A 19,672-nucleotide genomic window follows, 5' to 3' on the forward strand; every position below is an offset into this window, starting at 1 on the left:
ATCCCATGGCAGGGGTCGCAGGAATCCATCCAACTTGGTTCCAAATACAGCTTCAAAGTAGCTCTAGAGAGAAAATGCAATTTCTCTCCAGTTGACCCCACTGTGATTCCCGAGGCGGGAGTGAGAGGATTTACCCAGCTGTGACCCAACCAAGGCAGTAGCGGGAGGAATTCATTTCAGATGGCTGGAAGAGGGTGGAGATGAAAACTTTCCTGGAGGTGTTTGGGAAACGATCACCCTCCATGGCAGTCTGGAATCAGTTAGCAGCTTGAAGATATTTCACTCAACTGAACCCTAGTGTGCGTGCAGTAAGGTAAACTCTTCAGACCTGTTTCTTCAGCTAGAAAAAGCTCTCCCAAGCGCAACACTTTCCAAGGCCACGCTCAGACAGCACCAAACATCATTTATCATGACTGATCGGCTGAGGTGCTGGCGATGGCTCATTGCACTCATCAGGTACGAGAGTCCTGCAATGCGTGCAGGTGGACGTGTGCAGTGCCACCTGAACACGCTTTCAGGGAGTAAACAAAAAAAGGGTCACACTAAAGTGGACATATTGTCGAGAGGACTCCTAAGAGTGGTGATTTCTATGTGGTCCGCGATAGCTTCCCACCAGGGACACCAGTGACACCTTGGGAATACTATCTGCTGCGGGACCACCCTGCACCTACGTTCCGAGGTCAGATGTCAACGCGCTCTTGTGAGGGAGGCAGAGTGCTCAAAGGCACCCGGTGGATGGGGGAGCAGCAACGACGTAATGTCGCCCAGCACAGGACGCCAGAGACCACCGTTCCTAGCCCAGCAGTGCATAACACTCAGATTCACCTCTCTGGGATGCTACTCCGCGGGCGAGGTCAGACCCTGGCTATTGGCTCCGGAGAACAAAGGGGCCGCCCCTCCGGCTGCTCCGATAGGGCCAGGAGTGTCATCTGAGCCGTACAGCCAATCCATAGACGGGGTGGTGCAGGGCAGCCAGCCAATCACGAGCGCCGCCCGCCCGTCTGCCCCTGGACTGGCCGTGGCCCGGATCCCGGTGGCCAAGTCGCTTCTTGGGTAGCAGTTCCCGTTAACCTTAAGCCACAAAGTCAAAGGTATTTATTTCACAGGCTCCCTTACCCCGAGTCCCTGTGCATTCCGGGCGGGGAGGGGCGCTGCAGGGATGAACCAGTTACCCGCCGCCGCTCCGGTGCTGCTCCGTTGTCCCGGGTGGTAGAAGAAGGATGAGTCCCGGGCCTTGAGGTGCCCGAGTCCCGCGCGCATCTCAGCCCCAGGCCCAACTTTCTGCACCACTAGCAGCACCCTGCCCAGCGCAGCGGGGAGAGACCTGAGGCTGGCTGGGAGGGCGGCAGGCCAGGGCACCGAGGTCAAGGGGTAGGGCCGTTGGAGAACGGAGAGTCGCCTACGCGCGGCCCCTCTGGTTGGTTTGAGTTGGTGTGACTGTCGTCCACCCCCCCACCGCCCGCGTAGACGCGCTTCTGGAGACAGGAACCTCAGTGTTGGCTACAGAAAGACTCAAGAGTAGGTGATCCCTAAATGAACGATTCCGTGAGCCGGGATGAGGATGGAGGAGAACAAGAGCCAGAAAGCACGCAGAAGTTACAGCTGTGTGCGCGTTTTCGTGGGGGTGGTGGTGGTGGTTCTCGAGACTCCCTTCAAGTAAAATGACTGCAGCAGCTTCCGTGGGTGTGGTGTGAGCGACCTAGAGTCTGGAACGGTCTCCAGCTGCAGCAGAGGCTGGGTGTGGTCGCCTGAGGTTGGAGTCAAGTGACAGTCCAGGCTCCGCATTTTTGTTTGTTCAATTTTTGATTTTTTTTAACCTGTGTTATGCAATGACATGAAAACATTCCATAGCATTTGTGTCCTGTCAGCTCCAAAGTTCCATGACTCTGTGCTTCTGTCAATCAGTTGTGGACTGACATTTATTTAAACGAGCCCTCATAACTGTTTTATAATGGTCTACAAGGCTGGAGCCTGGGCTGTGTGCTGCGGCAGAGGCATCCTGTGTTAGATGCCTGGTGATAACAGAAAGCACTGATGGTGATAGTTACTCTATGTACTCGTTTGGATGACACACAAACAGTAGCTTTGTTTCTCCGAAAGGTGTCTCTGGCAAAGTGACCCCTGCTTTGGGCCGGGAAGGGGTGTGGGCAGAGTCACTGCAGACAGGTTAGAGGTGGGTGTGAGAAGACAACAAATCTGGGTATTGCATGTTAAGATACATGGGGCAATTGGGGAAGGTAACCAGAGACTAAATTTTGAATGGCTTTGCCAAGACATTTTGGCTAAATCTGCAAGTGTCAGGGAGCCCTTGAAGTATGTTAAGGGAGTAAAATGTCCAAATTGCAATTTTAGAAAAATCAGATTGGTGGCAGATTGATTGGAGGAACCAAGAAAATCAGTAGACCTTTAGTGTGTGTGTGTGTGTGTGTGTGAGACAGAGAGAGAGAGAGACAGGGAGGGAGGGAGGGAGGGAGGGAGGGAGGGAGGGAGAACAAGAACACAATTTTGGGGATTTGCTTCTCACATGGGTTCCGGGCATCAACAGGTTTGAGTGTAAGCACTTTTACCCACCAAGCCAGTGGTTCTCAACCTTCTAATGCTTCCACCCTTTAATGCAGTTCCTCGAGTTGTTTTGAAGTTGTTACTGCTATGAATCCTCATGAAATATATGTGTTTTCTGATGGTCTTAGGGCACCTCCAGTTTGAGGACAGATGCACTAAGTGATTTCATTGATTTTTTTTTAATCATTTAGGTGAGAAACAGCGAGACCTGGTCTTGGTGACAGGTGGTCCAGGATGGGTTCCTGATTACCATTCTAGGTATGATGTGGAGGCCTGAAGGAACTTTGTCAGCCTCGGGTGTGAACTCAAGGGAGAAACTTGGGTTGATGATTTAGACTTGGGGTAACTCAGCTCACCCAGTGTTGGCAGGGGGAAAGGCTTGCCTCTTCCCTGTGGGCTAGGCCCTGGAGGATCTCACACTGCATGGGTTGCTGGGCACAGTCTAGTCATTATGTCCCATAAAGCCACACAGGGCTTCCTGCCTTCCTAAGTTCTGTTTTGTGGTGTTAATAGGCATGCTAATGTGGCTCTAGATATTAAAAAGCTTATTTATTTATTTTATATAGGATTTCATGTAACCAAGGCTAGTGTTGAACTTGCTATGTAGCTTAGGCTGGCTTTGAACTCCTGGGGCTCCTGTTTACTGAAAGCTTGGATTACATGAATGCCCCACTACATCCAACTTCGAGAAGACCTATATCACCATTGCTTCCATTTCTGTTGTCACAATTGGTCAGTGTAGTGATTTGTGTTGATGTGTTTCATTCACACTGACTTGCTTGTATAATGTTAAAAATGTGTCTTTAAAAAAAAAGACTTGGTTTTACTTTGTGTGTCTGGGTGCTTTGCCTGTGTGTGTTTCTGTGCACCACATACATGCAGGCAGACCAAAGAGGGAGTCAGATCCCCTGGGACTGGAGTTACACACCGTTGCCAGTCACCACATAGGTGCTGAGAACAGAATCTCCTCACTGCGAGGGCAGCAAATGCTCTTACCTACCGAGTCACCTTTCCAGCCCCATGCCTGTTTTAAGGCACTGTCCTGTGTTTACACGTGCAGTCCTCCAGCCCTCCATGTGTCTGAGGGACATGATGCCATGTTGCCTGACTCAGTACATGCTTGAAACTGCAGCTAATACCGGACTCTGTGCTCAGGCTTTCCCAGCACATACATCTGACAGTTAAAGTTGTAAATTAGACACAATAGAACGGTTAAGACAGTGTTCTATAGAAAATGTCATATGACTCTTGGTTCTCTCAAAATATCTTTTGCGCTGCACCAGGTGAGGTTGGCCATGGCTAAAACCACATTGACCACTGTGCAGTGTGACAGGTATCCGTCCGTTCTGTATCTTTGAACTCCTGTTTGGTTAGCTGGTTTGGATGGTAGGCATTTCTTTGTGTGTGTGTGTGTGTGTGTGTGTGTGTGTGTGTGTGTGTGCATGTGTGTGTGTGTGTGTGTGTGTGTGCATGTGTGTGTGTGCATTTGGCTGTGTTTCTCAGCTTCCTGTTGGCCTTTGGTCATGTTTGACTGAAATCCATTCCCAGGCAGAGTAAATTTGTTGTTGGTGACAAAGGGCTGGGGCCAGAGGAATGACTGCTTTTAAGTCTTCAGCTTAATTACCCAGCCATTCAGTGTGTGTGGAGCCTTCTCTTGTGTCAGGCTCCAGCAGGGCAAGACTCCACCTTTCTAGATAGCTCACCCCCCAGGAAGACAGCAGTGTCCTTGGCTGTCAGTCTCAGTGGGACAGCCACACAGCCTCTGAGCACTTACATGTGACCAGTATGAATGAGATACCGAATTTAAAAAGTTAATTTATTTGAATTTAAGGATGCTTGTTGTTGTACCTTTTAATGATTTGTTTATTTTTTGTTTTATGGGCATTGGTGTTTTGTCTGCATGTATGTCTGTGTGGGGGTGTCAGATCCGCTGGAACTGAAGTTACAGGCAGGTGTGAGCAGCCATGTAGGTGCTGGGAATTGAACCCTGGTCCTCTGGAAGGGCAGCCAGTGCTCTTAACCTATGAACCATCTTTCCAGATCATTTGAATTTAAATAATCACATGTGGGCATGGAAGCCAAACTCCTGAAAATGAGGGACTGGGAGTTTAGGGTTGTCTTGGCTACAGGTGCCCTCCAGCTAAGTCTCCTACCTTCTCTTGGAAGCTACACAGTTATGGAGAGTGTGCCAGTAGGGGCAAGCCTTCCCCCAGCCAATCTGCCCTGTTGCTAGCATTTATATGACCTGAGGCAGAATTTCTTTACCTAAAGAATGTTATGGGCTTTGCTTGCTGAGTGCTTTGATGCTTAGTCGATCGATGTTCAGCAGTTAGTGACATTCTCCCTGTTCCTGCTGACCATCTATCTGTTCTTTCTTTCCCCAGGTCAAAGGAAGCCAGCGTGGGCTTGAGGGATGCACATCCTCTTCCTCAAGGGGAGATCTGAGAACCTCCTTGGCACGGTATAGATGCCGCCCTTACCTGTCCTTATGCAGATGCTGCCCCAGCTTTCTGGCAACTCCCTGGTGAGGCTGGCAGTCAGGGAAAGCAAGCGGAAGGATGATGTCACTGTCGGGGTGCCCTGAGAGGACAGGTAGGGTCAGTGAGTGCTAGGAAAAATGTGTTTGCTAGAAGGGGAAGTGGAGTAGAGGGAATTGGGGGGGGGTTGGGGGGCCTTGAGGGCAGGCTGTCTCCTGCCTGGCCTCCTGGGAAGGGTTAGGGTTGTTGGTATAGATGAGAACTCAACAGGATTAGGACCTTGTTGGATCTCTGGGCTGAGAAAAACCAGTGGCTGGGCTTTTGTCATTGGAAGTCCTGCTTTACTGGTGACAAAGGAGGTATGAAGTACTGTTCGCTTCTCAGTTTGATTCCTTGGCAGGGGCCTGGGTTACGATAAAAGCACAGGAGGACCTTGTTGGATTCCATGGCAGGCGCAGGTGACCAAGGGGAGGGACCAACACGCCAGGCAGAGTTTAAGTGAGAAGTTTTATTAGAAAGGGGAGGGAGGGGAAGGAAAGAGTAAAGAGACACAGAGACAGAGAGAGGACAGAGGAGAAGAGGGAGACAGGGCGTGTCGTGGCAGGAAAGAGCAGGAGAGAGCAGAAACAGCGTAAGTGGGTGGGGGGGTCTTTCTTTTAAAGGGGTCTTTTGCACCTGCATGCTGACCAGGGGACTACCCGACTGCATTCTGCCAGGTGACGGGCAGGCCAGCATAATGCCTGAATCTTTACATTCCCACCTTTATTAAAAAGGTGAGGAGTCAGGTGTGGCAGGTTAGGAAATAAGGGTGTTGAGTTTTTCCTGCTGACCTGGGGCCATTGACCATCTTTGAGAAAGCTGGGATGCTTCCATGTTCTGGGGTAGCTGGTTGTTTCATCACAGTCCAGGCTGTATGGAACTTTCTAGCACCTCTTAGACCTGGCAAGATTGTGACAGAGCAGAGGACAAGGTTAAGTTTAGGAAAAAAATTTTTTTTCTTAGGTCCTGGTACTTGAGGAGAGGAGGATCATAAGATGAGGCAGGGGGTGCCAAGATGAAGGAAGGGAGTCCCAGGACTGGGGGAAAGGTTGGATGATATTTTTATCTGGAGTGAATCTGACCTGTTTGGGTGGGTTCAATTTGTCTCCCTGGAACTTATGAAAATCCTTTGAGTTGGTGAAAACGTTTAAGTTTTAGACACATTAGCATTTCCATTGTTTATGATCTGTACTGAAATTTGCATTGTAGAAATGGCAGCATACTCATGTCAGAAATGATTTGGTTGAAAGCATTAACATTCTTCCTTTTCATCTGGAAAGCTGTGACAGATGTTTTTAGCATAATGAAAAGCACCTTAATCTTGAGTTTACAGTTATGATCCTATAGTGTTATAGTATAGTGTTTAGTACCCTGTCAGAGTTGGATTAATAGCTTATCAGAACTTTATTGATTAATGATGAGGCTGTGGCATAATGAGAGAGAGGAATTGGAACATGTTTCATTATTTTGAATGTCTCAAATCACTTTTGTTTTTGTCATCACTTAAGCCTTTTTATCCTCAGACCTGCACAACTTGAATTCATACACCTTATGTTGGACCCTTCCATCCAGCCTGCGCTGTGGGAGGAGTGAGTGGGGAGCCCTGAACAGCTCCCTGAGCTGATTGTCCCTGGCGCTTGGCGTCACCTCATTTCCACTTCTGCACCCTGTGTTCGTCAATCTATGCCGGCCCCAAAGCCCCCCTGTCATCTCCCCTGCTCCAGGCCTCACCTCCTGCTGCAGGCCACAAGTCCCCTCTCTTTGTTTCTGCAGTTGGCAGAGCAATTGCTGTTTTTTGGGACTTTCTGTCAGGGGAGTTCATATCCAAACTGTAACCTGACCCAGTGTAGGTCTCTAGGCTCTGGCAGGCCACAGGAAGATGAAGGCGACCGGGGATTTGTCTTGTGTATGCCCTGTCCTGATAGTGCTTACGGGCGATAGAAGGAAGGGAAGGTCAAGAATGGGGTTCAGGGAGACTCACTTGGAGGGTATGGCATGGGGGCATGGAGGACCTGAGTCTGTATGTAGGGCCTACCCTGGGCTTGGCTTTCCGAGCATGGGTTCTGCAGACGTGTAACACCTGAGCTTATAGGACGTGGATCTCAAAAGACACGGCCTGCCTCCACGTATCTGTCTTCTCTGTATCCCCATCTCACTTCTCTCCTCATCCCTTTGGGCCTGTGTGGGTCTCCTGCCTTCTGTTCCCACATCTGTTCCTGGCGAGACCCCAGCAGAGTTGCTCTTCCTGCCTGGTGTGGTATGGGTGATGCTCAAGCCGGGTCACCGGGAGCCAAGGCCCTGCCAGCTCTACGTTTGAAACAGAACTTAGAAGCCAGAGTGGGAGAAGTGGGGCTCTGACTGGGTGATTTAGGGCTTCTCACGTGTGGTGTAGGTTGAGTCCTGACCTTCTCGCTCTGCCCTGCATTCCTGGCCCACACTCTCTCAGTCAGTCAATCATGTCTCTCCATGGCCAGGTGACCTCTCTGTTTGTGATCCTCTTAAGCCTCATGAGATGGTCTCCAAGGTGTGGGATGCAGGAACTCATACAGATAGAGAGACCTAGAGTTAATGGGTGGTGGGCAAGAGGGGGCTCCAGTCCCCAGATGTCCCTTCAGGCAGAGCTTACCTTCAGCTTCCTGCTGCTCCCTCTCCTCTGCCACCAGTGGGTTTCAGTGTCTATGAGAAAACACAGTGGGAGTCCTTCCCCGACCGCCATGAGGAAACTGAACTGCAAACAAAACCCGCTCCACAGAAGAATTTCCCACAGGGGTAAATGATAAAGAAAGGTTTATTTATTTATTTTTTCATTGACTAAATATTAGTAAGAATGATATCATTGCCTGACAGTGAAACTCAAGCCCAGGAAGATGCCTCCCACTGCACATGTGTTTCACAACAAATTATGTCTGGTCATCAAGCAGGAGGATATCACATGTCACATGCAGCTCATTATGAGTCTGTATGGTTGTTAGGGTGACTATCTGTTAGATATTTGCCCTTATCCAAATTAAAAATAAACATATTTTTATGACAGAAAAAACATTTGCTGCCCAGGTGCCAGCCTGCCGGAGGGAGGCATTCGTTTTCCCCAGGAAAGAGGCCTCGGGGCTCCCTGCCTGTTTGATATCTACAGTGGATGGTTCCGAGACCCTTGAGGAAGACAGTAGGTTGTCAAGCTGGCAAGAAGCTTATTTAGTTATGAAAAGATTTACATTTGTTTAGAGAGGACAGAGCCAGAGCTTAGCAACTAGAAGTTTCTAAAGAGTGCTCCAAGAAAAAGGAGGAGTTTCCTCCCTGCCTTGATTCTGGGGTTTGAATTTCTAGTCAGGGCTCTGATTTCTAGTCTGGATAAGCACCCCCAGAACAGACTCAGGAAGGTGGCCTGGAGGACAACAGATTGAGGACTGGTCTCTAGGGCTCAGAGTTTTCTATTGAAGATAATACAATCAAAAGTACCAAGAAGTCCATGTCCTGGGCTAGCATGAAACCAGCTTTGGATTTCTATAGAGCAGTTAGCCACAAAGTCCCTGGTTGTGCTTTGGGAATATTGTTGGATGAAGCCAGACCCTAACCTTAGGAGAGACAGTCATACCAATGTTGTACAGATAGTGCAAGCCCACAGCTCAAAGTTAGGCAGCATATTTGGGAATACGCAGACCTGTCAGGTAGTTAAAAGTGTTGGCGGTGAGTTGGGGAATGTAGCTCAGTTGGTAGAGTGAATGAATATCATGGTAGAAGCCTTGAGTTCTCTCCCTAGCACCGCATAGAAAACGCAGCACTAGGGAGATGGAGGTCAGAGGTCATAAACTGAAGGTCATCCTTGAGTACATGACAAGCAAGGCCAGCCTGGCCTACATAGGACATTGTCTCATACTCTCCTAAATATAGGAGGATGGAAAAGAAAGGTGAGGGGGATTACACTTGTACTCTGAGGTCCCAGGGTATCCTAGCCACTCTGCTAAGGTAACGCCTAAGCAGAAGAAGGAAGCAAGAGTCAGACAGGCAGAGATTGTAGGTACCCAGGGTAGCAGAAAGAATGCCCGCAGAGAAGTGAGACTTAGATAAATTCCTCCTCTACCTGAGGGCTGGACTTTTCTATCTGAGGGTAAGTAATGAAACACACATGCGCTTTCTGATGGTAACCTTCTCTTTTACTTCATCTTAAATAATCTCTCTTTCTTGACAATCTCTAAAAAGCAGTTACGTATCTTTGCATGTAGTTGCATATCTCTCTTTACATACGTACATCTCTCCTGCAAATACGTCTCTATACATCTCTTTTTTTACATAGCTCTTCATCGCTCTCTCTCTCTCTCTCTCTCTCTCTCTCTCTCTCTCTCTCTCCACACATCTCCCTTCTACACACTTATCTTCTTTTTAGTCTGTAAGTTTCTCCAGACACAGCTACATCTCTCTTCTACATCACTCACTCCTCACTCTCTCACTCTCTCTCTCACTCACTCACTTCCTTGTACATCTCTCATACTTCTACACACTCAGCTGCATCTCCCTTTCAGTACACACATGCGCGCGCGCGCGCGCACACACACACACACACACACCTACCTCACATTTTTTCCCTGTCCAGCCAAGCCTCTGGACAAATACGAATCATATTTTCAGCATTACACAGCAGTTCTTGAGTAAACAGTAAGAAACAGAGCCATACTGATCACACAGTTTCCCTCAGGCCAGTGAGTGATGCTTGTCTGTGCACATAACTCTAAGTGATCAGCGTTCCCAGACAGAAAGTGACATTGAAATTCAGGACTTAACCAATAAACAGTTAGTTGACCGAACTTTGAGGTTAGGAGTGCATGCAGAAAGTTCATTACTTCAGGGAGTTAGGTCTACTAAAGTTGCTTCATACCTGACCTTGAATCAGCAATAAACACCTGGGAAATTGTCCTTGTGTATCTGTCTCCAGGGACAACCAGTTTTCTTTGTATTTGTTCTGAAGTCTAAAATTAGCTGTCTTTGTGACTGAGAATACTATTACTTTTGGATGTCAGTCTGAGTAATGAAAAATGTCCTAGTATTATTTCTGTTCATCAGAATCATACATATTAAGCAGAAATCATCTTCCTGACCATCCACAGCTATAAATGTACTCTGTAGATGGAATATATATATGTATATATATATGGTAAACACACAGGCAGAGGGGAAAATACCCATAGCTGTTTTTATGGAAGGAATGTATGCACATGAGAAAAACTACAGACAGAAGCAACCAGCTATTTACAGTTGGTGACCCCATGGCCTTTTCCAAGTGGGGCTCCCCATCAGAGAGCTATTCATCTAGTAGGCCGACCTGTTGATTGCTAGTTATCACCTGCTGTATACTCCCATGGCCTCTGGCACGGAGGGATGAGTAGAGCAGAGGGAGTCAAAGCCTGGGTCATCCACGCAGCTGTGTGGTCCATCTCAATCCATATCCCAGGTATAAAGGGAAGCAGTTTGGAGTGTTCAAACTGTGATCATAAACTAGGGAGCGGGCATCATGAACTAGGGAGTGGTGAGCTAGCGTGTTCTTGGTGGTGGCGGTGGCAATGGCAGTGGTGACGGTGACTTGTGAGCTATGACGGGGTTTGTCCTAGGATATTGGAAGAGTGTCCCATTGACTTAGGAACTGTGGGAGAAAGTCTGCCTTGGCTGCAGATGTATTGCACCCTTCCCCCACGGCTTGTTACTAGGAGCTTTTAGCTAAACATTTCTCGTCCCCTCCTCCCAGTAAGGCCTGTGTGCAAGTTCCTGTTTTCCGTCCATCCGTTGTCTAAATGCTAATTCCTGTTTTTGGCCCACCCTTTGCCGGAGGGCCCTGGGAACATAGGCTTCTGGTCTTGGTGTTTTTCCATCATACCTGCCTTTGGCATATAAGGCCCCACCCTCGTAATACCATTCTCCTTGTAAGAATGAGCCGCTGTCAGAGACTAATACCCACAGCTAAACACTGAACTGAACTCCTGGAACTCAGTGACAGAGATGGAGGAGTGATGAGCAAAGGGGACAAGACTGTGCTGGTGAAACCAACTAACTGGATAAGGGGGGCGTTATCCAGACTCCATGAATGTAGTGTCAGTGAGGAGGCCACAGAAATCACCGGGGCCTTGGGTAGTAGATCAGTGTTTACCATGGTGTATGAATGATCTTTGGGAGCCCATTCCACATGGAAGGATGCTCTCTCAGCCTGGACACATGGGGAAGGGCCTAGGTCCTGCCCTGGATGAAATGACAGACTTTAGAGATCCCCTCAAGGAGGGCCTCACCCTCCCTGGGGAATGATTGGGGGGCTGGGGGGGCTGGGGGGGCTGGTGAAGGGACAAGGGAGGAGGGGTGGGAGAGGGAGCTGGGATTGACATGTGAAGCATTCATGTTTCTCATTTAAATAGAAATATATATTGAGGAAAAAAATGAAAAACAAAATAAAAACACATTAAAAAAAAAAAAAGAATGAGCCGCTGTCTTTGTCTTCATTTACATCCTTAGCCCTTCAGCCCAGATTGTTGTGAAGGGCTGTGGCCCCCCTAGCAGCAAACACCGGCGGCTACACAGATGTCGCTTTAGTATTTGGGATAGTGCTGGGATTGAATTCTAGGCCTCTCACATGCTACAGCCACATCCCCAGCCCCCCCCCCCGTGTCCCCGTATATCTAACGTTACCTGAGGTACCCGGTTCTCAGGTGTCATGTCCCTCTCACATCTTCTACAGTCGAGGAGGGGGTGGGGCCTGAGGTAGGGAATTTGTATACAGTTCAGCTGTTTAGCCTTCACGGCCTCTCTCAGGCTCAGTTTCCTCTTTGTACTTGAGAATTGTGCCCACTTACCTTCCATCTGCACTTTTCACCTGAGGGGGTGGATAGAACCCTGAAAAGAAGCGTGGGCTCTGAGGTGGGAGAGGGCCGGGAAGATGGATTTGGGCAGTCAGTCATTCTTTCTCTTCTGTTTTACCCCAGGGGGCAGGGTTGAGACCTCACCAGCACTGATGCAGAGGGAGCCCTTCAGGGATGGAGAGTGGCCTGGCTGGCAATGGCTCAGGTAAGAGAAGTGAGTCAGCCTTCCCTCTCCCGGACCCCTCACCCTCCTTAGAACCAAACGTAAGTCACCTCCTCAACCAGTATCTTCTAGAATGTAGAATTTCAGTGTGGGACCAGGACTTTGGAGGCCACCCAAAGAGTAACACGAAGACAGTGATGTTGGCAGCACAAACACAGCAAAAGCCAGGCCCGTAGAGACACAGCAGGCTGGGTAAGAGGCGGGGTATTGTTTTCAGTGCCGACATTGGGACTTGACGTGTGGCTGGTCAGACTTGGAGAATGCGCTCTCTGGGTAGGGCGATTGTCTACGAGAAGCTGTTGTTCACTGACCATCAATCCAGACCACTGGAGATCGCAGGGCCACTCAGAGTTCAGGGTCTTCATCAGTCTTCAGGCTACTGTGATGACAAGCAGCAGGCAGTCTGGGGATTTCCCAGGCAGATGCTTTAGGCGCGCTCTGTAGGGCTGCCACAGCTCCCACCTACCAGAGACCCTCTCAGGCCTTGGTAGCAGTTCTGTCAAGGCAACAGAGAACATTATGCTGTTGTAAGAATGAGGAGTGGTTCCTGTAGGGAAGAGGCTTTTTGTCTCATCTGAGCCCAAGAGAATGTGCCTCTGGGCAGGCTGAAGTTCAAGCACACTCCCTTCTTAGCCATAGGACCTACAGGGGTCTGTGCTGGGTCCATATTCCTCTATACTCTTCAACACTAGTTGGAGAAGAGCTTTACCCAGGCCATCTTTCTGGTTGGAAGCCGTGGCTAAACTTAACAAGGCATTGAATATGGGGGCCTCTGGGTTATTTTAATAGATACCATGTCAATCAGGGACGGTGATCGCTTCTCATTGAATAAACCTCAGATTCACTGCCAGGTTAGATACTTGGCACCAAATCTTCCTTTGCCCAAATTTCAGTGCAGGTCAGGGGACAGACCTATAATCAACTCAACTCATTACATTTGTATATTCAGTTCCTGATATATATAATCGAAGATACTGCTTGCCTTCTTAAGCATGACTTACTAAAATGAATTCTCATGACCAAGCACAGGCAAGATCAAAGTTTATTTAGAGTTGATTTTTATTAACACTATGCATCAAGAATCTATTGTTTTTCCCCTGAAAGGAAATGTCTTAGTTACTTTTCTGTTTCTGTGATAAAACAGCATGACCAAGGTGACTTGTAAGAAAAAACATTTAATTTGGCTTATTGTTTCAGAGGATTAGTTTCATAATGGTGGAGTGAAGGAATAGCTGAGGGCCTATATCTTGATCCACAACTATCACACACACACACACACACACACACACACACACACACACACACACAGAGAGAGAGAGAGAGAGAGAGAGAGAGAGAGAGAGAGAGAGAGAGAGAGAGAGAGAACAGAGAGAGAGAGAACAGAGAGAGAGAGAGACAGACAGACAGAGAGAGATAGAGAACTCACTGGAAATGGTGTAAGTCTTTGAAACTTCAAAGCCTGCCCGCAGTGACACACCTTCAACAAGGTTACACTTCTTTCTTTTACTTGGGGACCAAATACTCAAATCTGTGCCCCCCTCTGGAGGTCATTCTCATTGAAACTACCACAGAAAGACAGTTGACACTAAGACCTTTATCTCTTTAGTGGTTTTCTTTACCAATTTTTTTATGCTTTTATAATGACTGTTGTCTGTTTTTAAAAGTGATTAATTTTTGTATGCTTTTTGTACCATAGTATCTCCATTTCTCTAGCACACCTAAGTTAATAGTCATAAGCACACGAGAGGTTTTTATTTCCCCCCTCTTTCCAGTATCTTTGTGTTTTCTCTCCTATCCTTTGACTGATTTCTCAAGGTTAAATAGTATCGATGATAAAGAGTATCCTTACTGTGTTCTTTTTTTTTTTTTTTTTTTTTTTGGTTTTTCGAGACAGGGTTTCTCTGTATTGTTTTGGAGGCTATCGGTCCAGCCCAGCCTCGAACTCACAGAGATCCGCCTGCCTCAGCCTCCCGAGTGCTGGGATTAAAGGCGTGCGCCACCACCGCCCGGCTCTTACTGTGTTCTTAATACTGTCTTCTGTCCTTTGCTGTTGAGTAGAAAGCTTGCTGTACCTTGTCTTCTTAAATTTCCTTGTATTCCTAGTTTGCTAATGCCTTCCCCCCTCCTCCTGAAATGATGGTGAAATTTTTTTCATATGACTTTTTCTGCATCTGTTGAGAATGGTATAAGGTGTGCTTTAAAAAAATAATGCCGGGGAATCAATTACAGACCTTGTGCTGCTAGGCAAGCATTCTACAACCTCAGCTGACACTTCACTTTTAATAGGATAATATCAAGAATTGTATCAAGCCGTCCTACTTTTCTGGGGGAAAATCCTAGCAAAGCTATAATATTTCTAATTCTACTGAGCTTGCTTTGCAAATGTTTGTGTTTGAGGAGCAGTAAATCTACAATTATCCTTCCTGCTCCCATTCTTGTATGCTTGCCTTATAGACTGCTCCCTGTCTCTCATTCTCTCCTCTCCTTTTTCATCCTGCCCTCCTAGTTACTGAATAGTTCCAGAACTGGGAATGATTATTTCTTATAAATTAACAGTAATTTTTGAGTGCTGAGTGTGTGTCTGTGAGTGTATGCTGTATACATGCAGGGTCCCACAGAGACCAGAAGAGAGCATCAGATCCCCCAGAGCCAGAGATACAGCTGCCTGTGAGCCACCCCACATGGGTGCTGGGAACTGAATTTGGAGCAGCATATGCTCCTAGATGCTGAACCATCTCTCAAACCTTCCTTTGAATTTTTTATGAACTACGTTGATACAGCTATGTTGTTTATAAACCAATTTGAGTTAGAATTCAGCTTTTACATTAGCTTCTTATAGACATTTATATGATCATTTTAACCTGTTCTTACTGAAAATCATTTTAAAATGTGTTATTTAAAAATTAAAAAAAAACAAAACAAAACAGGGTCTCTTTAGGTAGCTTATGCAGCCCTGGTTGTCCTGGAACTTACTATGTAGGTGAAGCTATCCTCGAACTCACAGAGCTCTGCCTGCTCCTGCCTCCCAAGTGTTGGGATTAAAGGTGTATGCTGTGCTAGGCCATTTTTTTAAATGTATACATATTTTGCCATCATGTATCTGTGCACCACATGCATGCAGTGCTCATAGATACCAGAAGAGGGTGCCATTACAGGTAGTTTATGATCCCTGTCTTGTGGGAACTGAACCTTGATCTGGAAGATCAACCAGTGCTCTTAACCACAGAGCCCCTTTAAATTTTGAATTCATTTTAATTTGTATTTTCTTGTAATATTATTTACTATATATTTACAAACTTAGTGATACAAATGATATTTTAGTGTTTTTGGAATCCTTTAGTACTTTTGTGAGTCTTGGTTTTTAACTTTATTATTGCCTTTTTTCTACTTTTTCAAATGTGTCAACTATGCTGATGTAGAAATCTGTTTGCAAATCTTCTTGACTGTTTCACACTGCCTCCTTGTCGCGTGTAAGCTTCTTACTGAAATGCAACACACACAGAGAAAGGTGCATACATTAAGGCTCCAAAAATTCTTTGTGACCATGAGCACTGACAGGACCTCAGAACCCTGCCTCTGTAATGGGCCATGATCTAACTTACAGTTTTTCCAGATTTGATGTTCAGATCTGCGAATCACATCTGTCCTCTGTCCTTTCTAAAGCAGCCTGCACTATGACATCTTACCACCAGGAGCCTGGTATAAGGTGTGGGCTGGTAGCTGCTTCCCTGAACTCTATTGCAGTGGCTCTCAGCCTGTGAGTTTCGATCCCTTTGGGAATCCAATGACCATTTCACAGGGGTCTCATGTCAGATATCCTGCATATCAGATAGTTACATTATGATTCCGAGCAGTAGCAAAATTACAGTTATGGAGTAGCAACAAAAATAATTTTGTGGTTGGGGGGTCCCCTCAACATGAGGAACTGTCTTTAAAGGTTCCTGCAATAGGAACTATTGCTCTGGTGGATTATCTTTACTAAAAGGGCATGGACTATAACTTTTTCCACGTGAGCCTTGGAGGCGGTTATAATTTTTAAAAAATGGCTGTGAGAGAAAAAGACACCATGTGACAGAGTTCAAGCAGAGGGTTTTTTTTGGGGGGGAGGTTGGGAAAGGGATCATAAAAAGGGGAAAACAGAGTTGGGAAGAGACAGGAGCAGTGGAAGAGGAAAGAGAGGCAGAGGAAAAGAGAGAGAGAGAGAGAGAGAGAGAGAGAGAGAGAGAGAGAGAGAGAGAGAGAGAGGGAGGGAGGGAGAGGGAGAGGAAGATGGGAGGTGGGCAGGGTCATTTTAAAAGGGCACATAGTGACTATGTATTATGCACAGGTGCTCTTAGTGCCTGCAGCTGAGGGCGTGTCCTGTCAGAGCTCCAAGGTACAGAACAGGGCCTACCTCCCCATTCTTGGTTTTGTGAGAGAAAGGCGGATGTCCTTCCAGTGGGATGTTTCTGCTTGCTCCATGGCTACTGCATTGGAGCCCGGGTCCTACCAGCAGAGAGAAAGTATTGGTGACTCAGGGTGTGGTAGCCGTAACCACTGGGGGACTGGATATGCCTTTGCCTAGAAAGCTCCCCGTGTCCATTCTCCTAGAAAAAGAACGGCAAGTTTTAGGCTGGCGAAATGGCTCAGCAGGTGGGCAGGTGGTGCTCTTTGTTCTTACAGGGCAGGTGGTGCTCTTACAGGGCAACTGGTGCTCTTGGGTCAGGAAGCATCACTGCCTGGGTTCTTTAACATCTTTGCATCCACTGGTAGAGAAGGCAGGGCAGCTTATGCATGAGGGAGCCATGGCCTTGGCAAGCCAGCCATGCTCTTGTTTTTACTCTCCTGTGGACTTTCTCCTCCCTTCACATGCTGCCTGCCCATATAGGGTCCTTCAAGTTTCCCCACCCCCATCCTTTCTTATCCATGTTCTTCCCTCCATTTAAAGCTGTCCCTCCCCTCCCCGGTACCTCTCCCTCTCTGTGCTCTTCGCATCCCACGATGATGTCTTCTGACTCCTCCCTTTGCCTCTACAGGAGATGGACTGGCAGGGATCAAGCAGGAGAAGCCAGACTGGCTGTTGCAGACTGTGGTGTCTCAGGCCTCACTTCCAGAGAAAGACAAGGAAAACATATTTCAGCAGCTGGGGGGCCTCCCACTGTGCCAGACCATGGGGCGACCCTGGGCTCTGGGGTCACAGGAGGAGGTTGGGGGTACATGGTGGGCCCCACCCCCTGAGCAGGATGCACAGCTGGCCGCTCGAGTTCCAGGGACAGCTCCAAGCCCTCTGAGCCCCGCACTTTCTGGGGGTGGGGGTCACTTTGTGTGCATGGATTGTGGGAAAAGGTTCAGCTGGTGGTCCTCCCTGAAGATTCACCAGCGCACACACACGGGCGAGAAGCCTTACCGCTGCAGCAAGTGTGGCAAGAGCTTTAGTCAGAAGCCCAACCTGGAGCGCCACCAGCGCCACCACACTGGCGAGAGGCCCTTCTGCTGCCTAGAGTGCCCAAGACGCTTCAGTCAGAAACAGCACCTGCTCAAGCACCAGAAGACTCACTCTCGGCCCACCACCCACCCGTGTCCAGAATGTGAGCGCTGCTTCCGGCACCACGTGGGCCTCCGGATCCATCTGCGAGCGCATGCCCGTGACCGCCTGGGTGTCCGTGTCAGCTTGCATGAAATGCTACGTTACGCTGCACGCCGCCGGGCCTGTCGCTTGCGCCCTGGATCCCCACGCGGGCGCCCCGAGTGGGTGTGGCTGGGACTCTACCAGGGCTGGTGGGGTCAGCACAAGGTACGGACAGCAGCCCACAGCCGCTTGTGTCCCAGTGAGCAACGCCAATTCATCTGCAACGAGTGCGGCAAAAGCTTCACGTGGTGGTCATCACTGAATATCCACCAGCGCATCCACACAGGTGAGCGACCCTACGCGTGCCCTGAGTGCGGCCGCCGCTTCAGCCAGAAGCCCAACCTCACAAGGCACCTGCGCAACCACACTGGCGAGAGGCCGCACCCATGTTCTCACTGTGGCCGCAGCTTCCGCCAGAAGCAGCACCTGCTCAAGCATTTGCGCACGCACCTACCTGGAGCTCAGGCTGCAAGGTGCACCAGCTGCGGACAGAACTGCCCCAGCCGTGCCGCACTGCGGGCCCACCAGCGAATGCATGCTGCTACAGAGCTGCTGCGTTCGCGGTCTGCTGTCCAGGGTGGCGTGCCCGGTTCAGAGTCCCAAGCCGAGATTGTCCGGAGTGTGGCTGTGAAGTCCCCTGGTTCCCAGGCTGCCAAGGGGTGCGAGACCCTGGCTGTATCCGGTGAGCAGCGCCAGTTCATCTGTAACGAGTGCGGCAAGAGCTTCTCGTGGTGGTCAGCGCTCACCATCCACCAGCGCATCCACACCGGCGAGCGGCCCTATGCGTGCCCGGACTGTGGCCGCTGTTTCAGCCAGAAGCCCAACCTCACCCGACACCGGCGCAACCACACCGGTGAGAGACCCTACCTGTGCACTGCCTGTGGCCGCGGATTCCGTCAAAAGCAGCATCTGCTCAAGCATCAACGTGTGCATCGCGGAGCTCAGGCACCACACCCTGGCCCAGAGGAGGAAGAGCTGTAGTGTGTGCTCGGGATGATTTGATGGTCTCTGTTTTGAGTGTCTCGCTGCTCATGGTGCTAGGTATGGCAGACCTGGCCATAGAACTGACAACGTGTTTGATGGTTAATGGATATGGGGTACAGTCTCATGGTCTCAGCCATAGCTGGGCTGCTTGGGAACGTGGCTGTGCAAGAGTGTGGCCTCTGTTCCAAGTGTGTGGTTCCTGTGACTTGGAGAAAAATGAAGGACTGGATATTCCACATGGTGTTGCTGTCCTTTCTGAATCGTCCTTACTGGAGACCAGATGTGTGTGCTTCCTAGGACCCCAAGGGTGTGGGTGTGGGTGTGGGGTTGCCATTCATGTGCCCCCCTCCTACCTGCTGCCCAGGCTGGAGGGTAGTTTTCTGTCTTCCACTCTGTCCGTCTGAGGTCCCTGCTCCTGCCCCTGTAAAGCAGGGTGGCTGATGTTCTGGTGCCGCCAGAAGCCAGCGCCTCAGCTCAGGATAGCCTTGGAAGTGTTCTTTCCAGGAGATGAGTGCCAGGGCTGGACAACTTATGGGTAGGAGAATGATAGAGCCCAGGAAAGTTCTGGAGGAGGGTGAACTACACTTGCTGGCCTCCCGGGGCTTGTATCTCCCTGAGGATGCCAAGCAGTGTTGAGTTCAGCCTGGCTTTTGGTCTCTTCTCTAGGGAGAATAGTTTAACGCTTTTATTTTGGAGATGCTTTAGTTGTAGTGTTACAGAAGGACATGTAAGTCCAAAGAAGGAGGAACAAGACTTGCAACTGTCGTACCTCTCCTGAGGAGCGTGGTAGCAAAGAAGTTTAGTGTCAACCCTGGCCTGCTTCTTCTTGGTCAAGTTAGTTGATCCTAAACTGGGTGAAGTCCTGCACTAGGAGAGGTGTGCTGATCATCCCTGAAGACCACCAGGAAGCCAAACCTACAGAGTTTTCCCACCAGCCTCTCTGACC

General features: G+C 48.8%; 1 protein-coding gene across 3 annotated transcripts; it reads left to right on the forward strand.

The window, feature by feature from the left end:
- Positions 1 to 976: 976 nt before the first annotated feature.
- Znf775 (zinc finger protein 775) lies at positions 977 to 18,962 on the forward strand. 3 transcript variants are annotated; one of them, XM_005087175.4, is made up of 5 exons: positions 977 to 1,091; positions 2,754 to 2,820; positions 4,947 to 5,154; positions 12,035 to 12,116; positions 17,150 to 18,962. In XM_005087175.4, exons 4-5 carry the CDS (start codon positions 12,086 to 12,088, stop codon positions 18,721 to 18,723), a joined length of 1,605 nt encoding a protein of 534 aa, XP_005087232.1. In that variant the 5' UTR covers positions 977 to 1,091; positions 2,754 to 2,820; positions 4,947 to 5,154; positions 12,035 to 12,085; the 3' UTR covers positions 18,724 to 18,962. The 3 variants fall into 3 exon arrangements, with proteins under 3 accessions (XP_005087232.1, XP_012981496.1, XP_012981497.1); XM_013126042.3 differs by having other exon boundaries at positions 4,947 to 5,023; XM_013126043.3 differs by lacking the exon at positions 977 to 1,091 and adding an exon at positions 1,166 to 1,518.
- Positions 18,963 to 19,672: the final 710 nt, after the last annotated feature.

This window comes from Mesocricetus auratus, unplaced genomic scaffold (genome assembly GCF_017639785.1).
Source record: "Mesocricetus auratus isolate SY011 unplaced genomic scaffold, BCM_Maur_2.0 Super-Scaffold_100125, whole genome shotgun sequence".
NCBI classification, from domain to species: domain Eukaryota; kingdom Metazoa; phylum Chordata; class Mammalia; order Rodentia; family Cricetidae; genus Mesocricetus; species Mesocricetus auratus.

Coding starts and splice junctions, on each gene's coding strand:
- Znf775 (XM_005087175.4), top strand. CDS start 12,086: ATGGAGAGTGGCCTGGCTGGCAATGGCTCAG. Junction 12,117..17,149: donor CCTGGCTGGCAATGGCTCAG/GTAAGAGAAGTG, acceptor TTGCCTCTACAG/GAGATGGACTGGCAGGGATC.